This window comes from Pholis gunnellus (assembly GCF_910591455.1).
Source record: "Pholis gunnellus genome assembly, chromosome: 18".
Taxonomy (NCBI): Eukaryota; Metazoa; Chordata; class Actinopteri; order Perciformes; family Pholidae; genus Pholis; species Pholis gunnellus.
The window spans coordinates 20,401,787-20,415,215 of NC_136545.1; the positions used below are offsets into that span (position 1 = coordinate 20,401,787).

The following is a 13,429-nucleotide window of genomic DNA, read 5'->3' on the forward strand; positions in this document are numbered from 1 at the left end:
ATTTCAGTCACAGCACAACAAAAGCTTCCACAAACATTACAACATGAATGAATCTATGTGGTGATACCAATGTGCTTTCCTACGCCGTGACAAGGGCGTGTGGACGAAGCATTCGGTTATTAAATTTGACTAATTTTGCAGCTAGTTAGCTAATTAGCTAGCTTGCTACTTCCACCATGTTTTAATGCTACAGTTACAAACCATTACAAAGCACCGCAACAACTGCTGGGCTTGGTCAGCGTTACCATCTCTAACTCACCGTTACCCTTTCAATTAGCCTATGCTAATTGGTAGCGCTAATGCTTATTAGCTTTGCACTGATCGCTAGCATGCTGATTATTGTTATGGTTAGGTAACAGTGCTGTATAGTGACATGTGTATAAACTCTTAATAATGTTTGTGAATTTGTGTTTACATGCAAGGCTGGGATGTGTGTATAATAGTTATTAGCATTAGTGTTAGCAATTAGCCTAAGCGACTCACAGGCTAACTGGAAGGGCAACGCTACTTTTCACTAATACTTCTCTCCGTACATTCTGCAAAGTCGGGAGGAAAGTTTGTTTCCCAGCGGACATTCATCACGTTTTCCACTCAGGACATTGTAATCATGCTACTCGCTCGAGACCGCTCGGCCTTAAAGACACACAAATATTTACTGTTGAACATAAACACACATCATAAGTAAACAATCTTTCTTAGGATCCAATTAATTTGTTTGCTGAAAAATTGTGATCAACAAATGTACCTAACTTAACATTTAACAGTTTAATTATAAACATGTCATTGGTGGAAGTAACTGCATTTATTAAGTACTATATACTCTTCTGAGGTACTTTCACTTTTACTTGAGTATGTAAATGTTATGCTACTTTACTCCACTACATCTCAAAGGGGAGAAATTGTACTTTTTACTGCACTACATTTATTTGACAGCTCTAGTTACTTTTATTCAAAATATAAAACAACTAATAAATTATGATGCATTATTGTTATACATTTAGTTTCGTGAAAAAGTAAAACTAGCTCGTGTTTTAAGAGGGATGTGAAGTGTAAGACTACGTTTGACAGAACAGCTAGTGGCAAATACAATAGTGTCATCTGCATAGAAATGTGTATTACAACAATATGAGGTGGCAGCATCCACAAATACTCTCTAGAGCGCCAGATGTGGATTAATCCGCCGCTGAAAATAGTCCCTAACAAATGCACTATTGTTTGATGACCAGCTGTTAACTAAAAGTGTATGTTTTTAAAGATTTACTTCTTCGGTAGGAACCATGTGACTTGTAGACAATTAGATAAATATATGATATCGCTGCTTTGTCCTTTAAAAACAGCACCACCTACATATAACCACTACTCCTCCATCACCCTCCTCTTCCTCACCGTCTCACTCTGCCTTCCTCTCTCTGTGTTTCAGTGGGTCGACAGACTACAGCGCCGGCCTCCGTCAGCTCCGTGGCTGGAACCACCGGCGGCATTGTGGAGCAAGGTGAACTCATCTGAGCCGTTACAGGAGAGTATCAGACTGATGCGAGGAGGAAGATTCATTTTAAGTATATTTAGCATTTCAAGAATAAAAGTTTCAAAATTTCAAAATTTCTGAATTAGCGCTGAAGCTAATTGTTTGATTTATTAACAGTTCAACTTTTATTTTTCATCATTTAGTCTTTATTCTCAACATTTCAACTTATTTCCACCACTGATACTGAAAGTTTGAGCTTATTTTGAACATTTTGATTCTATTCTTTAGATTTTAACTTTATTCTCAAAATGGAAAGAAAAGAGAAACATCTTCCTCGTGTCATCTCCCCCTCACACTCCTCCGCACGTTTGAACATCTTCTCAGTCTCTGACCTCTAAAGCCTCACATCCTTTCCTCTCACTGAACTTGTGGCGGACGTAATTAAATGGAAATCCCTCCAGATTCACACCATCACACGCTCTTCCATCGTCCCTCGGCTTGTTTTAATCTCTCCTCCTAAATCTTTTTTTTTTATTTTTTCTCCCTCCTCTCCCCGCTAATGCTTCCCGAATGTTTGCCAAGGTAAGCAGCCTCTCATCTCTCATCTGGAGCCGAACTGCCGAGCATTACAGTTCAGATATCTCCTGCTCGTCGCGGGTCGGGGATTCTCTGTTGTGCAGCACAGTCACATGACCTCCGGGGAGTCAGGAGACAAATCGCATGCAGTTGTCGGATGTGTAGCTTTTTTCAAGTTCAGGATGTTTTTGGTGCAGTTTGTTCCTCCTTTACTGTCAATGAACGGCGTTAATGCAACAGAACACACGTTTGTTATTTGTGCTCTCAGTGTTTTTATATTTCTTTCACATCTATGAACTCTGTGGTGACTCCAACTAATCCAGCCGGCTCTTTGAGATTAACAAACCATTATCACATACCTGCATCTCCACTCCACTGCTTTCACTCCTAATCCCCCCCCCCCCCCCCCCCCCCCATCTATCTGAGGCCGTGCGTGCATCTGTCTGCGGGTGTATCTGGATTATATGGAGAATTAGTTGGACTTTTTTTTCCTCCCTCCTCATGATGCCCTCTGCTTATCTAATGCTTTGGGCAGTGGACGAGGGTTAGGAGGTGCCAGTTGGATGGAGATTTTTTTTAATGTGTGTTTATGCGTTGAGGTTTTTTAAATGTCTTTTTACAGCACGGAGGGAGGGTTTTCTTTTTTTTTAGAGGGAGGGATGAGTTGTGTCCGGTGTTTCCTCTTCCCTTGAGCGTGGAGAAGCGGAGGACATGTGGAGGGGAAAGCGTCGTCACTCTTGTTTGTGGTTTGCATGTTCACTTTTTCTGAGAGGTGAATCTTTAAAGCATGCATCAGCGTTCATCCGTCTGAGGGAGCACATTCAGAGAGCGGTGGTCGTCTGAAGGCGTATGATGTGTACTCTCCCGTCTGAGGGTGTGTCCTTCTGCTTCTCTGCAGCAGCCAAGAGTCTCCTCAACAAGAAGGCTGATGTCAAGGTGAGCTCGTCTCCTCTCTCCTCCCTTGTTTTCATTCGCCTCCTTTCCTCCTTCACCTCCTTCCGCTGTTCGGACACAGATCTTACTTTTATTATTCCATAAATATTTCGATCAAAGGCGTTCGAGGTGAATTGACTTCGTCAACTGCTGTGACGTTCGCTTATGTATTTTTGAAAGGTATTGTTTTTGGCCTTAAAGGCACAGTGTAAGCTTAATGTTCGTGTCTGTGACTCTTTCATGTAGCTCAGAGATGCATCGATGCTTTCTGTGATGTTGACCTCGACTTTATTCTTTCGCGGAACGATTGTCAAGTTTTGTGGTATTTTAAGGGTTGTATAGCAATCCTGATAAAAAAGACAAATAGCTTTAGTTAGCTTAGTTTAGTTAGCATCCATCATCGTTGAAATGTTCTATTACAAATCATTAAATGTTGAATTAAGAACATCGCTTATGTTCAAACACATGTTCATAGACAGATAATAATAAAAAGTTAAAATACACTAATATCCAATTATTAAATAATACAATATAATCTACTGAAACAATTAAACCATGTGTACTTAGTGTGAACCAACATGTAATTAAACATCAAAATACGATAATTAAAAAAAAACATTTTTACCAATATATTTCCAAAACTTTTCCTAAAACTTGAGGTAAATTTTCATGACGTACTTTCTCTGAAGCGTCTGTCTTTACATAAAAAAATAAGAAACAAATCTATAGAAAAAAAACATTTATTTAAGTAACGCTGAGATTAAATGTGTCAAACCTAAGAACTCCATTGTGTGGCTTTAATTACGGTAAATAACTGTATCACAACTGAGAATAAACTAAAGTCACACAGTCACTGTAATTATAAAACAACACAAAATCAAACTCACTTTTTAACGTTGGTCTAACAAATGCAACGAGGACATTGTAGACTTTTACTTTGAAGGATGAATCCTCTCACTTCCTCTAGCCGGCTGGTTTGATGGGAGCTGTGTTTGACGCTTTGCGTCTCTCCACTGCAGACGTTTTCTCACCCAAAATGTTTCCTGATGCCAAATGAAAGCTCGTTAGAGTCCCGGTCTCTGACGTCATCGGTGCACCTCTGTTAGCGCATCCCTCCTCCTCAGTTCATCAAGTGTTTGTCATTCATTGCAATCTGTAAGTGTCTTTGTTCGGTGTTCAATGCACTGCTGCACACGTGTGTGTGTGTGTGTGTGTGTGTGTGTGTGTGTGTGTTGTCACGCATGTGTGTTTGCATGAGTCAGTGTGAAGCCTATAAACTCTGGATGAGCAGCTCAATGTGCGCTGCTGAGTTGGTAATTTGGTTAAATTTGTCTTTAGATGCAGAATTTTGTGTCCAGACTTTTTTTACAGCGATCCCAAAGGATGATGTTAGTTTGAACTGGTGTGAACAGCATCCATACTTAATGCACAAAGGTTGTTCTCTTGTGCGTGAGATGTGTTCTCGTGCACACACGATACAGATCTCATGATATGTTTTGTTCCAAACTTGTGCCCACGTTAAGATAACTTGATGCCATTAAATAAATTGTGCGTGCAAGATAATATTTAGTATAAACAAGATAACTCGTGTGTGAAAGTTCGGATTCTTTTTGGCACAAGATATCCGTAGATGTTGTTCACGCGAGATGAGGAACTCCGTCACATTAGATCACAGCATTCTAATACTTTATGACCGTGAGATAAAGATCTGGTCTGAATGTGATCATGTTTTGTGTCCTAAAGTTCTGGATCTTATTTAAATCAGATAACTTGTACTCAAAAGCTATATATGGACCTAACTTGTACAAGATAATTACTTTCTATATCTCCGTTTTGCTCAGATAACATTTCATGTGCAGAAGATTTCAATCTTGTTTAAATAGGATCATAAATTATGCACAAAGGTTTTGGATCTTATTTGCTTTTTAAGATCTATTTTGTGCTCCAGTGTTTAAAACAAGATAATAACTCGTCCACACAATATAAAACCATATATATATATTTGGGAGGACTGAACCTTCTGCAGTTAACAGAGTGTAGATTATGTTTAACAGTGAAGCAGCCGATGGCTTCCTCTTCCTCTTCCTCTTCCTCTTCCTCTCTCAGTGTCTCTCTTTCATTAACCTGCATCTTCCTCGTTTCCTCTCCTCTTCCTCTCCCTCCCCCCCCCCTCCCTCTCTCCTCGGTTGGCCCGATGCTAATCTCAGATTATTTCCCACCAGATGATTAATCTATCATTACATAATCACGGCTCCCCCTTTGCTGCACCCTGACGTCAGACCAGTGCACACAACCCCGGAGCTATTTCAGTATTCCTGCGTTAGAGCAGACACCCGCTCTGCTGTCGCTCTCTCTCTGCATCACAGCTCTCCAGTCGTTTCCTGGGAAGAAGCTCCTCTCTTCTCTCTAAGCAGCTGCAAAAGCAACGAAACAAATATATTGTTATATAACGACAGACGGCTTTATCGTCCTGAGAGGAGAGTGACAGCGGCTCCAGAAATACACCTTTTCTTCAGCTTTTACACCCAAATTAAAAGCATACAAAGTTATTTTAGGTATTTCCTTTCTTCATGTCCTGATACTGAACTCAATATGTGCACTATGACCTAAACAGGAAGTACTGGTTTAGTGAGTTAAAGGGTAAAAGACGTCTAGGTGGCTAAATGAAGTTGCAAAGTGAACGTTTTTGAAACATCTAATGTTACGTAGCATCTGCTGGATGTGTTCATTTAGACAATTGTTTGCTAAAATAACTAATAATAACCACAAACGTACATGTGGTGAACTCAGTAACATCTCTGGACCTTCAGTCCTTTAGCTTCACGCTACGTTCCGCTCGTCTGAAGCCAAATTGACCGAACGGTGTTTATTCTAGATCTGCTGTTCGGTGAATCAGACGGTGACTCAGAACATTAATGGCTCTGCTCCTCCGCTGAGAAGATGTAATTGATCCCGTTTCCTGTGAAATGAAACATCATTATTCACTCCCACAGCGTTCGTTCTCTTCAAACTGTTCAGATGTACTTTAGTCTTTAGTGCTCCTGTGACAAAGATAATGAGTGAACAGGAACATGAATCAGCTTCGTCCTGAAACTCTCATCGCTGATTCTGATGTTTCTCGTCAGTCTGGCTGCTTATTCTTCGTCCTCTCTCATCTAATTCAAGACACTTTATTCTGTGGAAACCTTTCGGCCTCTTCGCCAGTAAAACATCTTCTTTTGTCCGTGACTCTTACTTCAGTGTGTCTGAGTCTCTCGGCTCAGTTTTTCCCTTTTCACACATCAACAAAAGAAAAGTGTCTCAAACTCCTTCGTCGTGCTTTGATCTCCGGGTGATCCGTCCAAGAGTTGTTGAGACGTTTCAATCAAATACCACAAAGTTCAGTCTGGACCAAAGTGGTGCTTCAACCTGCTTACACACCTGCAGAAGAGTCTTTAGTTTGTACCTGGTGCCTCATGTAGAGCTGCAGCCTCATGTCCATCATGAGTTAATGCTTTAACATCCTGTCTCCTCCAAAACCACGTTCCCATACAACTGAACTGCATCGTCCATCAAGGGGAACGTATTGTCTCCCGGATTCCCGTCCCGGTTTGCACATTTGTCACCATCGTTGACGTCACTTCAGAGGTGTTTCGTCCAATCAGACGTCAGTTTGAGGACCTTCCGTCCCTCGAAGATCCGATTAACAGACACAAAAAAACCTTAAATATATTGCCAACGAGTTGTCACATGAGAATCTTCTTCTTCTTAAATGTTCTGACATCATCTCTGAAGCCTCTCTCTCTCCCACACGTTTCCGTCTTCACCTCATAACGACCGGAATTTAGTTTCTTTCTCTTTTTGTCCGACACGATCACAGATGAACCCTGCAGAGCAAAATAACGAGCAGAAAAATACACTTAATTGGTTTTCTAGCATGAAGTCTCTTCGTCGTGTGTGTGTGTGTGTGTGTGTGTGTGTGTGTGTGTGTGTGTGTGTGTGTGTGTGTGTGTGTGTGTGTGTGTGTGTGTGTGCATGCTGTCATAATGGGAGAAGAGCACAGTGATGTGCGTCCTTATGAAACAAGTCGTCTGTATATCCAGCATGTTGTTGGCTGTTTGTGTTCATGTGAACGGGCTGTTTCATAAGCGCCTGAACGCTGTTCACCCGGGGAGGGAACACATTATGGGATGCTCATGCTTTAGATGTTTTCTTTTTGTATATCTGACAGATGTTGCAGAGTTGCACAGCTGTCATTAGTTTAAATGTCGCCATCTGCCAAATAGCTGAACTATCGGAGCTCCGTCGAGGATTTGATTTGGATTTCACCGCAGACGGAAATGATGAATTGTTTAAAACCTTTTAATCTAATTAACACCGTAGTGAGAAATGTGTGGAAACCTTGTTTTATGATCGACGGCTCGTCTGCTTCCTGAGTGCGCTCCGTTCTCTCTGCCCACTGTTTCTGCTCCGCAGCGCTCCTCTGCTTCTGTCTGTGTCACACTGTTGGTTATGTTATTTTTTAACGCAGTAACCGCCCACCTTACAGCCAGCAGACGGCCCCTCTCACCCTCTCACCCTCTCACCCTCTCACCCTCTCACCCTCTCACCGCTGCTGCTGAGCACTAATGTAGCACTTTGTGTTTTCCTGCACAGCCGCAGACAAACAGCACGAGAAACAGCATAGTCACCAGCCCCAAAGGCCACAACACCTCCGCTGCACTGGTACGCAGCTCTGTGTGCGTCTGTCCGTCTGTCCGCCGGGTACACTCACTAAACGCAGAGTGTGTGTGTGTGTGTGTGTGTGAGAGAGAGAGAGAGGTGTGTGCACTTTGGATCAAAGTGGTATTAATTCAAAGTTTGCAGCTCTTTAAGTAATAGTTTTACATTTTGGGAAATGTGTTTTTTTCATGTGTTTTTGCGAAGAGTCAAATGAGAAGATCCAGACCTGTGTGGAGCTACAGCCAGGAGACATTTACTATCAGTACTTTAATACTTTAAAGTGACTTTGAGGAACTTTTATCTGGTCCTGAACCAGTCTCAGTGTAGTCCTGATCCTCTACATGAACCAGTCTCAGTGTAGTCCTGATCCTCTATATGAACCAGTCTCAGTGTAGTCCTGATCCTCTATGTGAACCAGTCTCAGTGTAGTCCTGATCCTCTATGTGAACCAGTCTCAGTGTAGTCCTGATCCTCTACATGAACCAGTCTCAGTGTAGTCCTGATCCTCTATATGAACCAGTCTCAGTGTAGTCCTGATCCTCTATATGAACCAGGCTCAGTGTAGTCCTGATCCTCTATGAACCAGTCTCAGTGTAGTCCTGATCCTCTATATGAACCAGTCTCAGTGTAGTCCTGATCCTCTATGTGAACCAGTCCCAGTGTAGTCCTGATCCTCTATGAACCAGTCTCAGTGTAGTCCTGATCCTCTATGAACCAGTCCCAGTGTAGTCCTGATCCTCTATATGAACCAGTCTCAGTGTAGTCCTGATCCTCTATATGAACCAGTCTCAGTGTAGTCCTGATCCTCTATGTGAACCAGTCTCAGTGTAGTCCTGATCCTCTATATGAACCAGTCTCAGTGTAGTCCTGATCCTCTATGTGAACCAGTCCCAGTGTAGTCCTGATCCTCTATGAACCAGTCTCAGTGTAGTCCTGATCCTCTATGTGAACCAGTCTCAGTGTAGTCCTGATCCTCTATGAACCAGTCTCAGTGTAGTCCTGATCCTCTATGAACCAGTCTCAGTGTAGTCCTGATCCTCTATGAACCAGTCTCAGTGTAGTCCTGATCCTCCATCAGAGACTCTGAAACAGCAAAGAGAGATTTTTAGAATGTATTAAAACACATTATATATATTTCACAGTGTAGCGTTTGTTGGCTTTGTGTTTTGTGTTTTTCATGATTACAGCGACTTTCTAACAGATTTCACAGGTTTCACATTTACATTATGTGACTTTGTTCTGTATGATTTGTATCTTGTAGTTGAAAGTGAAGCTTTTTATGTTCTTCTGTCAACAAATCCCTGAAAAGACTCAAACCAACAACGTGTATTTCTTTTTAGTTGAGAGGATATGATTTACATTTGATTTCATATTTATTATCAACCCGAGATCTTCGTGTTATAGAATAAAAACAAAACAAGTTTAATGAAACATTTTGCACAACATCATTTCTTCATTTCAAGCTTTAGTTAGAACAAAATAAATGTTATATTTCTGTAGTCTAAGAGTATTTATTACCTGTTTATGGGATTTATTGACAGTAAGAGGTAAAACAGACCCTTTAATACGTATCATGTGATTCTTATTGTATCTATAAAACGGGACAGAAGTGATGTGAGAGAGATCGATCATTGCTGCGTCCTCCGTCCTCCGTCATGACCTCTGATCCTCCGTGTGTTGCTCTCTATTGATCCTCATTGTGACATAAAACATTCTCTCTATTGCCTCCTCTTTCTCTCCATTTTCTCTCCATTCTTCCTCCAGGAGCCTCAGACTACTGTCATCCATAATCCAATAGATGGGACCAAGGTACATCCTCCTCCTCCTCCTCCTCCTCCTCCTCTTCATCTCCTCACTTCCTCGTCCTGTTTTTCTTCTTTTCTCACCCGTCGTCGTCACTTCCTTTGTATCTGTGGGGTAAAGCTGTATTTGGAAGAAGCGGGATTTGTGTCCTATCTTCTTGGTCTGCTCTGTGCCAGTGCATGAGAGCGCTGTGAGGTGTGTTGTCTGGTGTTATGCTGCCCCTCTGTGTTCAGGTTAACGGAGCTCAGTGAAGGGAATCTGTGTGTGTCAGCAGATTAAAGCGTCATAATCCCACCGCTCAGATTAATGTGACAGCGGCTGAAACATCACGTGGTCGTGTTTTTACTGAGTTGCTGAGTCACACATGCTGCTGTATCTGTGCTGGCAAAAAAAACTAAAAACGTGGTGTTGTAGAGAAACGTGTGTGTGTGTGTGTGTGTGTGTGTGTGTGTGTGTGTGTGCATGCATTTGTGTGTGCTTGTGATTGAATGCATGTTTTAATTATTTTGTAATTAACATTTCTGTCTGTGCACTTTGCAGGGATCGTCTGACAGCAGCAACACCACTATCGAGGATGAAGATGTGAAAGGTGGGTCTCTCACACACACACACAAACACACACAAACACACACACACACACACACACAAACACACACAAACACACAAATCTTTCACCATCGGTTCAATAAAGTTTTATTTAAATCTATAATAATACACCATAATTAATTTGTTGATTATATCTCGTATTAATAATCTAAATCTGCAAAATAAATATAGTTCAGTAAAGAGTACAATACTTCCCTCTGAGATGTAGAAGAAAAAAGTAGAAGAAAAGTAAATTAGTACATTAAATGTACTAATTTTCTTTCCTCCAGTGGTTTAGTATAATGACAACACAGCTGAACCTTCAAACCTTAAAAAAAACCTCCAACATTTCCCACTTCTCAGAAAAGTCTGGATATGCTTTCACACTTTGCACTAAAATGTCAAGATTATGACTTGAATACATCAGCAACACTATTAAACACACATATATGTTGTTTCAGACGGTTCTGGGGGATTAGTTACTCTTTAAAGAGACGGGCGCTAAAACGGTGAATACAGGTTTACTCAGACACACTGAGGATAATAATGTGCTTTTTTAACACTAAAGTATGTAAACATGTTCTGGTAGAAACCAAAAATATAAATATGTACCTGAAAATGTACATTATATGTCCCCTTTAAGTATTTTTTATTTTGTAATTTGGGTGAACTGGCCCTTTAAGTAAAACATTGAGACAGACGGTGAATACAGGTTTATAAGATAATGTGCTTTCTGAACATTACATGCACACGTTCTAGTAGAAACAAGTATAAATACAAGTATGAACCTGAAAATGACAAAACTGGTTCCTCGGTTTCTGGGAGACAGGCACTAAAACGAGGCGTTGAATACAGGTTTATTCAGACAGACAAGATAACAAAAAGATGTTTTTTTAACATTAAAGCATATAAACATGTTCTAGAAGGAACCTAAAACATAAATATGTACCTGAAAATGTCCCCTTTAATTATTTTAGTTGTTGTAGTTGTAGTTGGGTGAAATGGCCCTTTAAGTAAAATATTGAATGGAGGACTTTTATACTTTCATGTTGCTACTTTCACGTAACATGGAGCCAATGTTTGGCTTACGTTGGTGCATCGAGGGAGAAGATTCGTTTGATAGAAGCACACAAAAAAAACAGAGACTAAAAGAGAGAGAGGGAGAGAGGGAGAGAGAGAGGGAGAGAGGGAGAGAGGGAGAGAGGGAGTCAATCAGAGCGAGCTAAGCCTTCCTCTCAGTGTTGGGAGGAAGCGAGGGGAGAAGGACTCAGTAAATCTCATCTAAAGCGCCGGGACAAGAATAGCGGGATGAGCTCAAGCGGCCTCACATGCGAACCAGAGATGCGATGGATGATGGACGGAGGCGGAGAGAGACGGGGCGTCTAGACGGAGCAGGAGGAGACGTTTGTATATTTCTGAAGAGACAAAGAGGTGGATAAGTAGGCGAGGGTCATGGAGAGGAAAACTGCTTTCTGCATGGAAGTTATGTGAGCAACTTAAAATGAGTAACAATAAGCTCTCAGGTGAGTTGGTCCTCCGTGTGTTTGTGGAGAGTTTAGCGCCGGAGAGCATCACAGGTCGAACCGTCACACAATCACTTTCTTTTTCTTCTTCTCTGCAGCTCGCAAACAGGAGATCATAAAGATCACAGAGCAGCTGATCGAAGCTGTCAACAATGGAGACTTTGAGGCGTACGCGTGAGTCCACCTCTTCTTCTTCTTCTTCTGCTTCTTCTCTTGTTTCTCTCATCAGCTCGTAGGAAAAAGTCTGATTTCAATCCCTCAAAGTGAGCTCTAAAGCCCTCTCCATCCGCCGCAGAGGACCATTAATCTGATTGACTGAAGTGTGTTTTATCTTTGCATTAAAAGATTAAAGAGTAATTACAGTCATTTTTTTGTATCCACAATTAAGAATAATGCTTTGGCAGTGAGGGAGGGAGGAGCCTGTTTCCTCCAGGAAAACAACAATAGATGGAAAGACAGCGTGATTAAAAGTAGAATACTCATAATGATGCGATAATCAGTCAAAAGTTTGAGTTACTGAGTCACAATGTTTAGATTCTAACTCGTATAATTATAAGATAGTTAAAGGTTTGACTTAGTAAATCAAGATCACAACATCCTGAATCTAAATGATGAGATAATAAGTCAAACTATTTATTCACTACGTCAAAATGCATCAGGCTGAGTCAAGATTATCAGAATCAGAAATACGTTATTACAATTAAAATGTGGTTCCAGTACAGCTGCTCCCTTTTCTTTCATTTAATTAAATGTATATATGTACACATGAGGGCATTATTAGAAGAAATAGAAAATAGTATGTACAAATATGTGCATTATACTACAATATTAAACATGTGAATAATAACAATGCTATAAAATAGTAGTAGTGTAAATAGGAATATTAGCTTAAATGCAGCAGTGACATTAAGACAGTAAGTCAAAGATTAAAGTTGATTTGTGTTGCTAATAAGTAAATAATAAATGTTATAAAATGATAACATAGTGAGTCAAAAGTTTGAACTGCTAAGTCAATATTTTGAGAAATTATTTATAAATTTAGAAATTTAGAAATTACGGAATTGTATAAGAGGTATAAAAACACATTCAGAGTTTTTAAAACGTGACATTTAAATGTGATATTCTGACACTTATCCTGCGTGTTTCCACAGGAAGATCTGCGACCCTGGTCTGACCTCGTTTGAGCCCGAGGGGCTCGGTAATCTGGTGGAGGGGATGGACTTCCACAGATTCTACTTCGACAATCGTAAGACGACAGTTCAAATGTTTTCTGTGACTCCAACGTCCTGACTGAGTTGTTGGTGAAGTCTGATCTCTCTCTCCCTCTCTCCCTCTCTCCCTCTCTCTCTCTCTCTCTCTCTCTCTCTCTCTCTCTCTCTCTCTCTCTCTCATCAGTGCTCTCCAAGAACAGCAAACCCATCCACACCACCATCCTCAACCCCCATGTGCACATGATCGGAGACGAGGCCGCCTGCATCGCCTACATCCGCCTGACGCAGTTCGTCGACGGGCAGGGCCAACCCCGCTCCAGCCAATCAGAAGAGACCCGAGTGTGGCACCGCCGGGAGAGCCGGTGGCAAAACGTCCACTTCCACTGCTCGGGAGCTCCCGCTGCCCCGCTGCAGGGATGAGGTACAGCAACACACACAGTACAGGACGTGACAGTGAAAAACAATGTGAAATGTTTCGCTCGTAGTGATGAACATCCAGAGAAGGAGCCCCGAAATCTGCCTGACTTTACGGAGCTTTTAAGTTTCAGCTCGTTGTTTATCCGTCGGACCACAAACTTCCTGTTTTATTTCCCTCTCACTGCTCTCATGATGTTGTTTCTAAAGAAGAAGCT

At 41.3% G+C, this 13,429-nt stretch overlaps 1 protein-coding gene across 17 annotated transcripts in view; it reads left to right on the top strand.

The window, feature by feature from the left end:
• Positions 1 to 13,217, top strand: part of camk2b2 (calcium/calmodulin-dependent protein kinase (CaM kinase) II beta 2) — a gene marked incomplete at both ends in the record, with an annotated part of 32,751 nt that extends 19,534 nt beyond the window's left edge. For 2 of the 17 annotated variants that reach the window (XM_079178978.1, XM_079178977.1), the window contains 8 exons: positions 1,421 to 1,492; positions 2,940 to 2,977; positions 7,610 to 7,678; positions 9,440 to 9,484; positions 10,019 to 10,067; positions 11,685 to 11,760; positions 12,738 to 12,832; positions 12,982 to 13,217. In XM_079178978.1, coding sequence (XP_079035104.1) covers positions 1,421 to 1,492; positions 2,940 to 2,977; positions 7,610 to 7,678; positions 9,440 to 9,484; positions 10,019 to 10,067; positions 11,685 to 11,760; positions 12,738 to 12,832; positions 12,982 to 13,217 — 680 coding nt within the window. Of the gene's footprint in view, positions 1 to 1,420; positions 1,493 to 2,939; positions 3,005 to 7,609; positions 7,679 to 9,439; positions 9,485 to 10,018; positions 10,068 to 11,684; positions 11,761 to 12,737; positions 12,833 to 12,981 lie in introns of all 17 variants that reach the window. The other 15 variants (XM_079178973.1, XM_079178972.1, XM_079178968.1 and 12 more) reach the window with 14 other exon arrangements.
• Positions 13,218 to 13,429: the final 212 nt, after the last annotated feature.